A 16012-nucleotide genomic window follows, 5' to 3' on the forward strand; every position below is an offset into this window, starting at 1 on the left:
TTGGACAGACAATCAATTGATGAATTAGTCGGCCGCTTCCATCCGCACCTGCTTGATTGGAGGGGCTGTCATCCTCCTCCCATCCTTAGGACAGTTCACCTCTCTGTGGTTCCTTCATTGCTGCATGAGAGAACCCAGGTGTGGGAGGCAGTCTTCTCAAGCATTCTATCTATTCTTGTGCTTGCTGCAGACTAAAAAATTCAGGTGCTGCCTGAACGTTTCTGAAACATGTTGTGCTACGTCTAAATAGGAATCTTTCCTCAAACAAAATGACTGCATCAGCACGACCTACCCTCCCTAATTGGTTCAGAAATCCAGAGACAGGCTGTTAAAAAATTTGTTCAGTTAGAGGATAATTGAAAGGTCCATTATCAAAGGGTCAGGTTTTCTACTCAAAAGTGATCCTACTGTTACACCAGAGACAAAGTTGGTAAGATTCCGCCCAATCAATGTGCTTCGCAAATAATTTCAATTAAAATACTTCCCTTTATTGTAACACAAATATCATGCTGAAGAGATATCTGTACTAAAATGTGTCCATGAAATTATTCAGCAAATCCAGATCATGACAAAATCTGTTCAAAACATAATGATTCATGCAAATTAAAAACTTTCATTTTTGAAGAGATACCAATCTATATGCTGTGTATTGACAACATTTACAGCCTTTGTTCCAGATATTCAACATTTATATGTTTTCTTTTACAATGCATCAGTTGAACTTAACAGCACCCCAAAAATTTTGTCTTTTCTTCCCACCATTCCTCAGGGATTAGACTGCACAGATCATTTTCAGCCAATGCCTCCTTCTTTATTAAATGGACAGAAAAGACTCGGCAGGATGGTGGCGATTCTGTAGAACTGCCATGGACAGCTCTGCCTAACAACCAAGGTATATTGGTGTTTTTTGCCATCCCTGGCCAACTTATGTGCAGGAATTATTAGTTTATAACCTTACAGAACACATACTCGTTAATATTTGGGAGTGGGAAGGATGTCAAAAGGAAAAAGGAGTGAGCAAACAGCAGCAAGGAGGACACTCCCCTGCAGCACCAGGCACACTAGAGGCTGCTGCAGCAGCCTATCCCAAACCCCCAATTGACTCAACAGGAATTGGCGGTGGTGTTGGTGAGACTTACCTTGAAGGTTGGGGCTGTGATTGAGGAGATCAGTGAGGAGATCCATGTGGAGATCCTTGTCTAGATCCAACCCATCACATCCATGCTGCAGAAGCATGAATGGGAGCTCCAGGGCCTTGGGGAGTAGATGGAGGAGATGGAGTTTCGAACCACAGCCTCGGAGCGGCGATCAAGCCCTCATCCAGTCAAATTCAGGATTAGAGTGGGAGGTGCGAGCTTTATAAGGTCAGGGCAACAACCTCGAAAATTAAGGTCGGAGGACGAATCTTCAGATTGTTGGGTTCCCGGAGGGTGAAGAAGGTGGGCAGCCAGTCGTCTTCTTCTTTGAAAACTGGCTGCCGCAATTCCTGGGCCTTCAAGTCAAGTCCAACTGGCTGCAGATTGAAAGGGTCTATCGGATTGCAGTGCACAGGTCTGGGCCAGTACAGCACCCCCGCCTGGTCTGAGTGCAGTTCCACACATACAAGGATAAGCAAAAAAGTGATAGAAGCCTCCAGATCTCTGGGAAAAGATCCACAGGTACTGCTGCACAAGGAGTCAAAAATAATGTTTTTCCATGATTCGGAGATGCATCTCCAAATCATGACAACTATCGACACCACTAACTGCCGGCTTAAAGTGGAAAGGATCTCCAAGAAGATTGCACATATCGACACAGACAAAGGCTACGACAACGGATGAATGGGCACCGCACAACAATCAACAGACAGGAGGATTCTCTCCCGGTTGGGGAACACTTCAGTGGTCCAGGACATTCAGCCCCGGACCTTCGGGTGACCATCCTCCAAGGTAGACTTTGGGACAGGCAGCAGAGGAAAGTGGCCGAGCAGAGGCTGATAGCTAAGTTCGGTACCCATAGGGAGGGCCTCAACCGGGACCTTGGGTTCATGTCACATTACAGGTGATCACCATTGCACTACACACACACACACCGATATTCCTACACACACACACTCTCACATACACATGGACACAGATACACACAGACGTGCACACAGACACCCACACACACCCTTATAGACACACAGACTCCCACACATGCACTCCCTCACAGACTTAAGACACTCTGCACTCACTATAAACACACACATACACACTTTCTCACACTCTCAACCCCCACCACAGACAGACACACACACAGACAGACAAAGACCCACATGCACACATATATTTTGTGTGGTGAATTTTTTTGGTACTTTCAGAGTTACATTGCACTTTGCTCAAAAACCACATACATTCATGTAGAACTCTGAGCTCAAAAACTGCATGAATTTATGTAAAACTCTGTTATCTCACTTTTTAAATTGGAATCAATCCAAACATCAGGTCATAGACAGAGAACACAGGGGGCTAACACCTTCAACATATTGTCTTGCTATCACCATTGTTTACAGCTAACCCGAGAATGCAACTTTAAAAAAAGGGTTTTGTGATTTACACATGAAAGAAGTGAAACTATCACTGTATTCTAACAGATGAAAGGCTTAACAGACAATCAATTCTTCAATGTATAATTTCAGTTGCATCACACTGCAAATTTTTGCTATAAATTCTGTGTTACGATCGAGCCCTCCACAATCACCTGATGAAGGAGCGTCGCTCCGAAAGCTAGTGTGCTTCCAATTAAACCTGTTGGACTATAACCTGGTGTTGTGTGATTTTTAATGTTTTTCCAGGATTTCTCAGCAGCTATAGCTCGAAAGAGGAAGCCCTTCAATGAACTTAAAAAGAGGCTGAGGAACCCGGGCATCCAGTACTGCAGTGCTCCGTTTCAGCCATGAGGACTCAGTGAATAAAGCTAAGAACTTTGTAGACACTTTAAAATAGATCAACTGGTCTGAAGAATACGGTTAATGTTCATCCTCTTTTCCTTCTTTCCCTGTGTTCTCCCGTTTCCCCCCTTTTTTTCTTTCTCTTTCCCTGATAATTAAAAAAAACTTGGAATATGTTGTTCCTATTATATTTTTATAACTGGATTTTATCATGAGAAATTTTGTAGGTGTCCTTTGTTGTCTCCCTTTTTTTTGTTCTCTTTCTCTTTTACTAACAAGTACTGGTGACACGGAGCCAGGGATGGGTGGATGCTTATTCTGACTTTGTCTTTTTTTTTTTGCAGACTTAAGGATCATCTTCTTGTTTCGTTTTTTTTGCCTAAGGCTGGGGCACAGTCCGGATTTGAAGGAGTTGTGAAGGAGGGGATGGGTAGGGTGACTGCTCCCTAAGGGCAGTGGGGAGAGACTCCTGTTCAAGATTTTACAGTTGGTTTTTTTGTAGTTTTTGGTAGCAAAAGATGTTAGAGTAGTTTTGTATACATAATTCTGCGAGTCTATGAGTCTTTATTTACTTGTGCTTGGCACATTGTTAAATGGTGCACCTGGAACTTCAAGGAAAGTCATTCGCCTGTCAAAAGGAAAAAAAATGCTTTCTAGTCTTAAGAGGGAAAGGGTTATTATCGCTCTTTTGCAGAAAACCCATCTTGATGATATGGAGCACCTGAAGCTACAACAAGACGGTTATGACCGGGTATTCTTTTCATCCTTTACTACTAAAAGTAGGAGAGTAGCAGTACTTATCCAGAAAAATTTTCCGTTCACATTATTAGAGCAGGTGGAAGATGAGCAAGGGTGGCTTGTGATACTTAAGGCCCTGCTACATGGGGAGGAATATGGCATTTTAAATGTCTACTGTCCTCCGGCACATTCCCTCAAATTTTTGGTTAGTGCCTTTTCTAAGTTGAGTGCCTCTGCACGCGGCACATTATTATGGGGGGGATTTCAATTGCCTTTTGGATCCGACAGTGGACAGGATGCTTAGTGGGCCCCCAACTATTTCTTCGCAGGCCACGAAAGTGGCTGACTATTGTGAGGAGTTGGGGCTAGTGGATATTTGGAGATGTCTTCACCCTACCAACAGGGACTTCATATTTTCTTCAAACCCATGTAACTACGAGGATTTATCTTTTTCTGGCTCCCTCAACCATTCTGGATTTGATTATGGGTTGTAAAAATTGGGTACATAGCTACCTCTGATCACACGGTGGTATATTTGAAGGTTAAGGTCAAGAGGGAGGGGCTAGATTTGTGGCACTGGTATCTGGATCCTTTTCTCCTTAAGGATTCCAAATTTGTGGAAAAAGTTTTGAAGGAGTTTCAGGAGTTCTTGATTATCAACTCAGGCATGACTAGTAGTCCATCTATGCTATGGGAGACCGTTAAGGCCTTTGCTAGGAGATTAGCTGCTTCCTATTTGGCTAGCCAGAAACGACAGAAGGGGGAACTGCAGCATCTACTTGAGACGCGGTTGAAAGCTGTCGAGGCGGCACATTTCACACGGCCTTCAGTGACTAAGCTACAGCGGATCACGGCCCTCCGGGCTGCCTTGAATTCAATACATACACAAACCGCAAATAAACGAACTTGCTATTGCTAGACAAAGGCTGTTTGAGTATGGGGATAGGCCAGGGAAGTATTTAGTGTATCTGACTAGGAAAAAGCATGCTTCCCAATCCATTACTGCAATTAGAGACAGTGCCAGGGTCCTTACATGTGATGCCAAAACGATAAATGAGGCTTTTCAGAGTTTTTATTCTGAATTGTATCAGTCTGAAGGTTGCAAGGACAGTGGGCTAAAATTGAAGCCTTTTTTTTAAGAACCTGGACCTCCCGGGGTAACCTTGGAACAGGCCTCTCTCCTTAAAGCCCCCTTGACGGTTCAGGAAATACAGGAGGCAACTAGGCAATTTCAGAGTGGGAAAGCGCTTGGCCCTGATGGTCCCCCAGGTGAGTTTTATAAGGCGTTTATAGGGATTCTGTCAGGGCCGAAGTTGGAGATGTACAATCACTCCTATATGCATGAATGCCTACCGCCATCTTTGAGAGAAGCTAATATTTCCCTCATTCTTAAGAAGGGGAAGGTTCCTGAGGATTGTGCCTTATACGGGCCCATCTCTCTATTAAACTTAGATTTCAAGATTCTGTCTAAGATCTTGGCACTGAGAGTGGAGAAGGTGTTCCCCATATTGTCAAAGAGGACCAGACAGGTTTTATAAGGGTCATAGGTCTTCTAATAATATTAGAAGGTTGCTGAACATGGTCCAAGTATGTCAGCAACAATCGATTCAGAGGTTGGTGATTTCCTTAGATGCAGAGAAAGCATTTGACAAGGTGGAATGGCTGTATCTCTTTTGTGTCTTAGAGCGGTTTGGGTTGGGTAGAGTCTTTGCTAGGTAGGTGGAGGTTTTATATCGCCACCCTCTGGCCGCAGTCATCACCAATGGGGTGAAGTCTGGAAATTTTACGATTGGTAGGGTAGTCGACAAGGCTGCTCATCTCACCGTTGTTGTTTACGTTGGTGGTAGAGCCATTGGCAGAGGCCATTCATCAGAACATTCACAAAACTGCTCCGGAAGTGGGGTTGAGGGTACACAAGATTACACTATATGCAGATAATGTTCTGTTTTTTTCAAACCCAATGACCTCCGTACCCCATCTGATACAATGTATCAATTAATTTGGGGCTATTTCAGGATATAAGATCAACTTTGTAAAATCGGTGGTCATGCCTTTAGGGAACCTCAAGGAAGTGCTAGAGGTTGAAGGTGGCCCGAAGTTCCCTTTTAAGTGGTCATGGGCAGGGTTCCGATACCTAGGCATTTTTATTACCCCCATGTTTGATCAGTTATTTTGGACTCGACAATAGTAGGCGGGATCTCCAGAGACGAGAGACTCTTCCAATTTCATGGTTGGGCCGAATAGCCCTCATTAAGATGAATGTCCTTCCTTGTTTGCTTTAACCCATGCGTATGCTCCCTATAACGCTGTGGAAGCTTATTGGTTCGTTTGCTCCCTTTGTCTGGCATCGTGGGCGGCCCCTCATCAAACTTACTAAATTGCAGTTGCTTCAAGGATGGGAAGGGTTGATTTCCCAGACATCAGGAGGTATCAATTGAGTTCCTTGCTGTCCTTTGTGTGCGATTGGGCAGGGAAGGATCCGAGGCAAAGTGCCCTCTTATTAACCTGTTGCTCATGGATAAGATGAGGACAATTATGGACCACTGCCGGAACTCCACTGTTATTAGTATGGTCAAGGCATGGAGGGGGATGCATCAGAGTGAGGGTTGCTTATCCAAGACTTCGCCACTTATGCCCACAGTTAGTATGCCAGGGTTCCGACTAGGGATGATGGACTCAGAGTTCAAACTATTGGCAGTGAGAAGACTATTGGAAGATTTGTTTGAGGGGGAGGTTATGATGTCTTTCGAGCAATTGAGCCACAAATACGGGCTGCCCAGCAGAGATCTTTTCCGTTTTTTTCTAGTTAGGGATTTTATCTAAAAGAAGATTACGCCTCTCACACAGCCCTATAAGCTTGATACAGAGAGGCTGTTGCTACGTTCCACAAGCACCCTCTCGGTTAGTGCCCTCGATCGCCTGCTAAGTGGGAGGGCCTGGCAGGATATTAGCCGGTTATGTGAGGTCTGGGAGCAAGAGCTAGGAATCGAGATCTCTTCTGAAACGTGGGAGGTCATATGGGAGAACGTGCGAAAGATCTCAATCTGTAATAATACATGCGCCATGCAGTTAAAAGTTCTGCACAGGGTTCAGCTGGCATTGGACCACCTTGGTGAAGTTTAAAAAAGGGGCATCTTCAATGTGCCCCAAATGTAAAATAAGTGGAGGTACTTTTACCCATGGTTTCTGGACATAACACAGGCTCCATGTTTATTGGAGCACTGTGGCGGGAGATAGGGAGGGTATTGAGGACCAAAGTTAAAGTAGACCCGATATCTCTCCTCCTACGTCTACCGAATTTACCATCTTTAGACAGGCATGGGAAGAAACTATTTAATATTCTTACTTACTGTGCACAGAAGAATATTCTGATGAATTGGGTGTCTGAAAATCTGCCAGGCTTGCTGGGAAGGCAGAAATTAATTATGGAGCACATTCCCTTAGATTTTTTTACAAACATGGTGCACCACATAACAGACTTTTTGTATAAGACATGGCAGCCATTTTTGAGTTATTTGGATACAGATTTATCTGCTTTCTTAACTAGCGTGTTTGTTTAACGAGGATGGTTAGGTTTGCTGAGGCCTGGACCCTGGAGAGGGGGGCTCCTGAGTTAATACGGGTATATATACAACGCTTCCGTTCTTTTGTTAGGGAGCTTTGCGCTGAGCATTGCTATTTTGTGTTTTTGTGTGTTCTTTTGTTTTATTAGTCACTTACTTATTTATTGGTGTTGTTTTGCACAGTGTTAGGTTTTGTTTTGTGTTATAGGGTAGGTTAGTAGTTAGTAGACAGTAGTTGTATTGTAATTTGTGGTATATGGGTATTTGTTATATTTTCAATAACTTTATATTTTTGTAAATGCAAATTTTTTTTCTTGCTAAGAAATATATTTGCAAAAAAAATGGACAGAAAGGCTTGTTAAAAGTTTCTAGTACAGATAGCATTTATTTAATGTGAAAAATTACACTTATCACACTTCTGCTGCGAGGTGACTTGCTCCTCTAGGTAAAGGTAGCTAAAAAAAAAGGGAAGACTTGCATTTATATAGCAGTCTCATGTCCATGTGGATTTCACAGCTGATGAAGACTTATTTCCAATACGAACAAATGACAGAAACTGCGAAGCTACAATGCCCTGACAAATATTTCTTCTCAACCAATATTACTGAAACAGGTTATCTCATCATTATCACATTTTTGTTTGTGGGAGCTTACTGTGCATGAATTGGCTGCAGAGTTTCAAATATTGCAAAAATGATCGCATTTTGAAAGCACTTCATTGTCTGTGAATCACTTTGGGACATTCCAAGGTCATGAACAGTGGTGTATAAAAGTAAGCCTTCCTTCCTTTTTCAGTAGAGTTATGAAAAAGCAAATCTAACCTTTAATTTCCCCAGACTGATGCAAATTAGTTTTGATTAAGCTGTTACAGTGAAATGGCATCTCCCACTGCTCCTTAGTTCTGAATGTAATCAGAATTCCGGCCTCAATGGAAATTAACAGTGCTTCCATAGATTTGCTGATGAAGTTCCATTGCTAAATCATTCTAACTCCCCTTTCAACTGGTTGCATTTATTAGGGATTATATATTGAAAGCCTATATTTATTTATTAAGCAAAAATCAAAGATCGCAATTTCCCCTCCCATGTGGTCGATGATGCCCTCCAGTGCATCTCCTCTAATTCCCGAACCTCTGCCCTCAAACCCCACCCCTCCCAACACAAGGACAGAACCCAACATCCCCCCCACCCCGCTCCTCACCTTCCACCCCACCAACCTCCTCATACATCACATCATCCACCACCACTTCCACCATCTACAAACAGACTCTACCACCAGAGATATTTTTCCCTCCCAGCATTCTGGAGAGACCACTCCCTCCATGACTCCCTCATCAGAAACATGTGCCCCACCAGCCCACACTCCACTACTGACATTTCCCCCTGCCACCGCAGAAAGTGCAAAACCTGTGCCCACATCTCCCCCCTCACCTCCGCCCAAGGCCCCAAGGATCATTCCTCATGTGACAGAAATGTACCTCCACCAATGTCATCTACTGAATCCATTGCACCCAATGTGGTCTCCTCTACATCAGGCAGGTAGGACGCCAACTTGCAGATCGTTTCAGAGAATATCTCTGGGACATCCACACCAACCAACCCCACTACCCAATGGCTGAACACTTCAACTCCCCCTCCCACCTCCACTCCACCAAGGACACACAGGTACTGGGCCTCCTCCATCGCCAAACCCTTACCATCTGACACCTGTAGGAAGAACACCTTATATTGTGCCTTGGCACCCTCAACCACATGGGATCAATGTGGATTTCACCAGTTTCCTCAATTCCCCTCCACCCACATTATCCCAGTCCCAAGTCTCCAATTCGGCACCACCCTCTTGACCTATCCACCTTTCACATCTATCCACTCCACCCTCCTCTCCAACCTATCACCTTCTCCCCCACCTTCATCTACTTATCACATTCCCAGCTACCTTTCCCCCAAACCCATCTCCCTCACATTTATCTCTTAGCAACCCCTCCACCGCCCCCGGCCCATATGCCTCATTCCTGATGAAGGGCTTATGCCCGAAACGTCGATTCTCCTGCTCCTCGGATGCTGCCTGAGCTGCTGTGCTTTTCCAGCGCCACACTGTCGAATCTGATCTCTAATATCTGCAGTCCTCACTTTCTCCAAATATCACAAGCCACCTAGCTGCAAATGTGCCATATATTTTGAAGTAGAAGATGCCACTTCTTGCCCCTTGTGCATCCTCACCAGAATTGCGACTAACCAACAACCTATGCTGCAATCCAATAAGCAATTAAAATGCTGGGATATGGACTGTTCCCCTACCTGCATACCAGTAGTAAGCTTGATGAGGAAGGCTCTAGCATAAGATGGATGCAGTGCCTGGCTTCATTTACAATGACATGGCAAAATGTCTCAGTTCAGTGAGTGCAGTGTGATTATGCTATTTCCACTTCCACATAGGTTGAAAAATAGTTGTCCAAATTCATGATTCAGCATTCTCGACAAAAATCTTAGACACGGGGAAAAAGATGGTTTCTTCAAAAATTGGAAGTAAATTAAATTATTGGAAAAGATCAAAGCGATCATTTCCCTATATCTGGCTGCGCGGTAGCTGGCTGATACCTGCCCAAGTCTTACTTAATAAAAATTCAGACCCTAGTATCCACTAGCTTTGCAAATGCCTGCTGTGAAAATACACATGCAGTATGCACCATCAGACATCTTATATTTGATCATTTTTATTTGCCCATTCATTTCTGACAGTTTCACTGCAGTCAATTGTGCTGTAAGGAATTTGCATAAAACAGAAAGTCAGTAGCATGATACTTTGTCAAATCACAATATAAAGGCTTTGTTACTATAATAGATTTGCTTGCAAAACCCATCCTATGTTGACCAATTACTCACAACTATTTTCAACGCATTCATTTGGGTACTCCAGGTGAGGGAACTACAATTTAGATGCTCACTTTGCTCTATTCCAAAAAACAAAAATAAACTTATGGGTTAAAGCTTTTGTGCAACATTCTGCATCAAAACATTGTGGTCATGTTGTATTATGTAGTATTAGAAGCAATCAGTGGACCTAAAAGTTAATCTTACATCTATACTAAAAATTAGGAAGACAAACTACGGTATCCCCACAAACTGCAAAATTATTGGTTGGGTTTCCCCAAACAATGACAATTCTAAAATGTTAAATAATTTTTTTGAACGAAGTGGTGAAAACTGCCATGATAATAGAAAAATCAAAGAAACATTCAGCAGATCAGCTGTTATATGTTGAGACAGAAACAAGCAAATGTATCAGCTGTCACCAATAAACAAGAAATGTACATAATAATCTGTTCATTTCTGATAAGGAGTCGCATATGTAATGTTAATCCAACAGACTGATGTTGTGAAGTTGAATCATGTACTGAACCTTTAAGAGAGAGTGAATGCTGTTCTGAACTGAGAGCTTACAAACACCTGTGATATGACTAGATGGCAGTCTGAGTGTACTGGGAAATTGAAAATATGTAACATTTGGCTGTGAAATGGATACTTGGATTGGTTGCTGTTTTGAAACAATTCAAATTTAACCAGTTTAAATTATGCCCCCAGATACTAAAACCCAATTGAGTTTTGCTAACATTGAACCAATGAGACAATCTGATGTTGGGGATATAAAAATGTAGGCATTTTGAAATGGAGACAGAGCAACTGCTGTTGAGAAAGACCCAAGAAATTAGGAAACACTCTCTATAAAAGATACCTTTTCATATGGAACATGAAAAGATAAAAAGAAAGAAGACAACCCAGGGAGATCTTCAGAAGAAAGACACCAAGGACAACAGCTGCTGTATGGTTTTGAAATTAAGGTGATGTAATTTTAATAAGTGTCTTATTGGAACAGCATATTGTTATAGAATTGGAGGCAAGTAATAAGCAGTTAAGAGAAAGGAGGCTTAGAGTTGTGAATGGTTGTCGTTTTAATGTTAAATTTTAGAGTTAAAGAATTAATTGATTTTATTTTCTTCAAATAGTGAAACAGTTCTCTGTCATTCATACTTTAACAAATTACGAGGCGAGGTGAGCTTTTCTGGGTGTTTGGTTTGATTTAATTAACAGATGGGTTCCCTGTCATGTCATAATACTGGGCAAATTTTGTGGTTCTCTCACAAGCAGACTGGTGGAAGGGGCTTGCCCGTAAATTCCTCAAATGACATGATTGCCATCCCCCTCTCCACCTGACCCCAATTGTACCTGGTACAAGGGCAACCTGCCCATTAATGTCAAGTCGATGACACGTGTAAGGGTAAACAGATGATTAATGTTAATCAGTTCTCTTTCAGCACATACAAAAAGGGGACAAAGTTTTGGAGTGAGTAATTGATGATCTGCAAGATTGCAGAGAAACATAGAAAATAGGACCTGAAGTCGATCATTTGGCCCTTCATGCACACTCCACCAATCAATAAGATCGTGACTCAGTACCCTGTTCCCTGCGGCCTACGAATGATATCTAACTTTTTCTTGAAAACATTCAATGTTTTGGCCTCAACCGCTTACTGGTCAGAGAATTCCATAGACTTATCAGTCTCTGGGTAAAGAAATTTCTCCTCATCTCGATCCTAAATAGCCTACCCAATGTCTTTAGATTGTTACTTCTGATTCTGGATCCCCAGACACTGGATGTGTCCTTCCTGTGTTTACCCTGTTTAGCCCTATTAGAATTTTATAAATCTATAAGAGATCCCCCACCTTTTTCTTCTAAACTCCAAGAATACAGTCCTGACCAATCCAGTCTCTCTTTTGTACATCAGTCCTATCATATGATGAATCAGTCTGATAAACCTTTGTTGCACTCCCTCCATAGCCAGATATCCTTCCTCAGATAGGGAGACCAAAACTGCACATAATGCTCCAGGTGTGGTCTCCTCTGCACATATTTGAATAAAGTTAACAGTTAAATAAAAACTCTATGCCTTGGCTCCACGTTCACCATTAATGGCTACTTAAGGGCTCATTTCTATTTGATCTCAATTTTGAGGCTGCTGGGAGGAGTCCAGGAGCAGGAGTACGCCCAGCAGGTCACCCTACTTGCGCCTCAAGTGGAAAAGGGGATCAAAGGATGTGGTCTCCTACAAGGGCCCTGTTTCCACATTAGGCACTCTTCCTTAGATCTACACCCTGAAAATGTTTCTATCTATCAAAGCACTCACTCCCCAAAAGCCTTACTCCCTCTCCCCACCATAGGAACTGCACCTGCCTTCCCATCACGCCCCCCACCTCCCCACTTTCAGCATTCACTAGATGTGATTTTCTCTGTTACTTTCTTTTCCTGAAAAGCACAGAAATTGGCTAGTTCACTAACAATTCCTAACTGAATTTTAAGAACATTCCAGTCTACTTCAACTGCTACAACAATTTTAAGACTTCTTTTCAACTCTGAATGCCCAACTGCCACAAACTAAACTGCCCTGTCACTCAGATGAAACTGTTTATCTGAATGGAAATATGACCCCTGTTCTATCTTTCTACTCATCATAAAAGTTCAGCTTTGTCAACGTTTCATTAATGAATTGTTTATCTCATCACTTTATTGAAGTCACATGGCTTATTGGAAATATAGTTTGAACTCACTATTCAAAAATGACTTTCTAGCTGTTTGAGACAATAAATCACCTTCTCAAAACTAAAACCATAAAAACATTTACCTTTACTTTAAAATCCAAATTTCCAAAGGATAAAAAGATATTATTTATCACTGTATGTTCATTCATTCAGGACATCTGTTAAAGTGGTTTGCAGATGCCCCATCTTCTGCCAAAATGGCTGGGGTCTTACTGTGATCAGCAGGTATGTGTTCTCCACGAACTCTTTGGGTTACAGAACAGCAAAGTCCACCATGCGAAAGGTCCTGCCCATTCTTTTAAATGTTACTGAACTGAATTGTTGTGCTATTCCATTATTTTCAACTTTTAATTACAATTTCAACACATTTTCCTTTCGTTTTCTTCTCATCTTTCAAAACTACTGCTTTTTATAAATTCATGCAATAAAATGCAAATAAGTGTAAAACTGTAAATTAGTTACCTGCACAGAAGGAATCTCCACCACCTTATCTACATTCTCCAGAGACAGTGCCACATACCACAGTGTTGCCCTGTTGGTCAATCGCTTAGCACCTATGATAGGAAACACCCTTTTTAAAATTTAATCACAATGTGCATTTATATTGCAGCATTAACTTAACAAAATGTTCCAGGGCATTTTGCTGAAGCAAAATCACACTGTTCTAAGCAACACTGAGAGATATTATGTATTAAGTGACTGAAAGCTTTATCAAAGAGAGAGGTTTTAGGGAACATCTAAAAGGAAACAAATGAAGAAGCTTGTGGGGAAGAAATGGTGGAATTCTGAAGTTTGGGGTCTGGGCAGCTGAAGGCACCAAAAATGGAATGAAGGAAACAAATCAGAAATTCAGAATCCAATCTGGATAATTCCAGTGATTCTGACTAGGAAAGAGTAACAGTGCAACAAATGCAAAACTGACAAATGATTTTTACAACACACTTTCAGTTGACATGTTGCTAGATTAACAACAGGAGTCAAATTTAACAATAGAAGGCAAAAGTGTTCTTAATTATGTTTGCAGAAATTAGATTTGCATATATACAATAGTGCCTCATTGTGTTTCAGAGAAATCATGTAGAGTACAATGAATAAAAATAAATATTGATGACCAGCCATCATGCCTCACGAGGATAGTATGCTGGGGCTTTTCCTGAAATCAGCACAAAGTGAGGAAATATAAACTGGCTTTTTTTTTTAAAAAGGCTTTATGACCTTTGTTCAGGCAGAGAGAAAGACACCACTCCCTTATGAATGCTTCTGACCATACTGTCCACGGCCAGAATCTATTCAGCTACCTAGGAGACAATCACATAGCTGTTAACAGGTAAAAAGCCTTTATCATTGACAACTGCTCACCACTCAAGAGATCAATTAGCTGTTTGTTGCTGGCCGAATCTCCCCTTGTACACACCCTCTGTCTACAACTTATATGCATTAAGCTCTACTGCTCCTACTGCTTGAACATCTAGCATTGTAACAGCACCGACAATGAGTGTCAGTAGCCTGCTTCTAAAAATTGCAGTAATCCCTTTCACTATCCTAGTTATAAAAACAGTCCTTTTCCCTTTTCATCCACAATCAAAAATACAGAAAATAAAAAGAGCCACTGTCTATACACAATGAAACATGGCTTATCCTGTTACATTGATATAAGCAAATATTCTAATTTATTAAACACTCAGCAGGTCTTGTAGCATCTGTGGAGACAAACAGAGTTAATGTTTCAGGTTAATAACTCCAGCAAAACTATGGAAAGGGGATCGACTTCAGTAAGGCATTCAACAAGGTTCCTCATGGTAGACTAGTTAGCAAGGTTAGATCTCATGGAATACAGGGAGAACTAGCCATTTGGATACAGAACTGGCTTGAAGGAAGACGACAGAGGGTGGTGGTGGAAGGTTGTTTTTCAGACTGGAGGCCTGTGACCAGTGGAGTGCCACAAGGATCGGTGCAGGGTTCACTTCTTTTCATCATGTATATAAATGATTTGGATGTGAACACAGGAGGTATCCTTAGTAAGTTTGCAGATGACACCAAAATTGGAGGTGTAGTGGGCAGCAAAGAAGGTTACCTCAGAGTACAACTGGATCTTGATCAGATGGGCCAATGTACGGAGGAGTGGCAGACGAAGTTTAATTTAGATAAATGTGAGGTGCTGCATTTTGGAAAGGCAAATCAGAGCAGGACTTACACACTTAATGGTAAGGTCTTGGGGAGTGTATAAGAGACCTTGGAGTGAGAGCATTGGTCAGAGCATTTGAGTACAGGAGTTGGGAGGTCATTTTACGGCTGTACAGGACATTGGTTACGCCATTTTTGGAACATTATGTGCAATTCTCATCTTCCTTTCGGAAGGATGTTGTGAAACTTGAAAGAGTTCAGAAAAGATTTACAAGGATGTTACCAAGGTTGGAGGCTTTGAGCTATCGGGAGAAGCTCATTATGCTGGGGCTGTTTTCCCTGGAGCGTCAGAGGCTGAGGGCTGACCTTATAGAGGTTTATAAAATCATGAGGGGTATGGATAGGCTTAATACACAAGGTCTTTCGCTTGAAGTGGGGGAGTCCAGAACTGGAGGGCATATGTTTTGAGTGAGAGGGGGAAAATTTAAAAGGAACCTAAGAGACAACATTTTCATGCAGAGGGTGGTGCATGTATGTAATGAGCTGCCAAAGGAAGTATTGGACATTTACTATAAACTGACTGACTCCCACAGCTACCTATATTCCACCTCCTCCCACCCTGCCCCCTGTAAAAACGCCATCCCATATTCCCAATTCCTTTGCCTTCGCCGCATCTGCTCCCAGGAGGACCAATTCCAATACCGAACAACCAAGATGGCCTCCTTCTTCAAAGACCACAATTTCCCCTCAGGCGTGGTTAATGATGCTCTCCACCGCATCTCCTCCACTTCCCGCTCCTCCGCCCTTGAACCCCGCCCCTCCAATCACCACCAGGACCGAATCCCACTGGTCCTCACCTACCACCCCACCATCCTCCAGATACATCGTATCATCCTTTGTCATTTCCGACACCTCCAGACAGAACCCACCACCAAGTATATATTTCCCTCCCCTCCCCTATCAGTGTTCCAGAAAGACCACTCCCTCCGTGACTCCCTCCCAGGTCCACACCCCCCACCAACCCAACCTCCACTCCCGGCACCTTCCCCTGCAACCGCAAGAAATACAAAACTTGCGCCTCA

The 16012-nt window shown here is 42.5% G+C and overlaps 1 protein-coding gene across 4 annotated transcripts in view; it reads right to left on the reverse strand.

Annotated features, from left to right (window-relative positions):
• The window catches only part of acot7 (acyl-CoA thioesterase 7), a 273093-nt gene that overhangs the window by 188244 nt on the left and 68837 nt on the right, over positions 1–16012 (reverse strand). For all 4 annotated transcript variants that reach the window (XM_043676080.1, XM_043676081.1, XM_043676083.1 and 1 more), the window contains exon 4: positions 13269–13360. In XM_043676080.1, the coding sequence (XP_043532015.1) occupies positions 13269–13360 (92 nt within the window). The remainder of the gene's footprint in view (positions 1–13268; positions 13361–16012) is intronic.

This window comes from Chiloscyllium plagiosum, chromosome 34, assembly GCF_004010195.1.
Source record: "Chiloscyllium plagiosum isolate BGI_BamShark_2017 chromosome 34, ASM401019v2, whole genome shotgun sequence".
NCBI lineage: Eukaryota > Metazoa > Chordata > Chondrichthyes > Orectolobiformes > Hemiscylliidae > Chiloscyllium > Chiloscyllium plagiosum.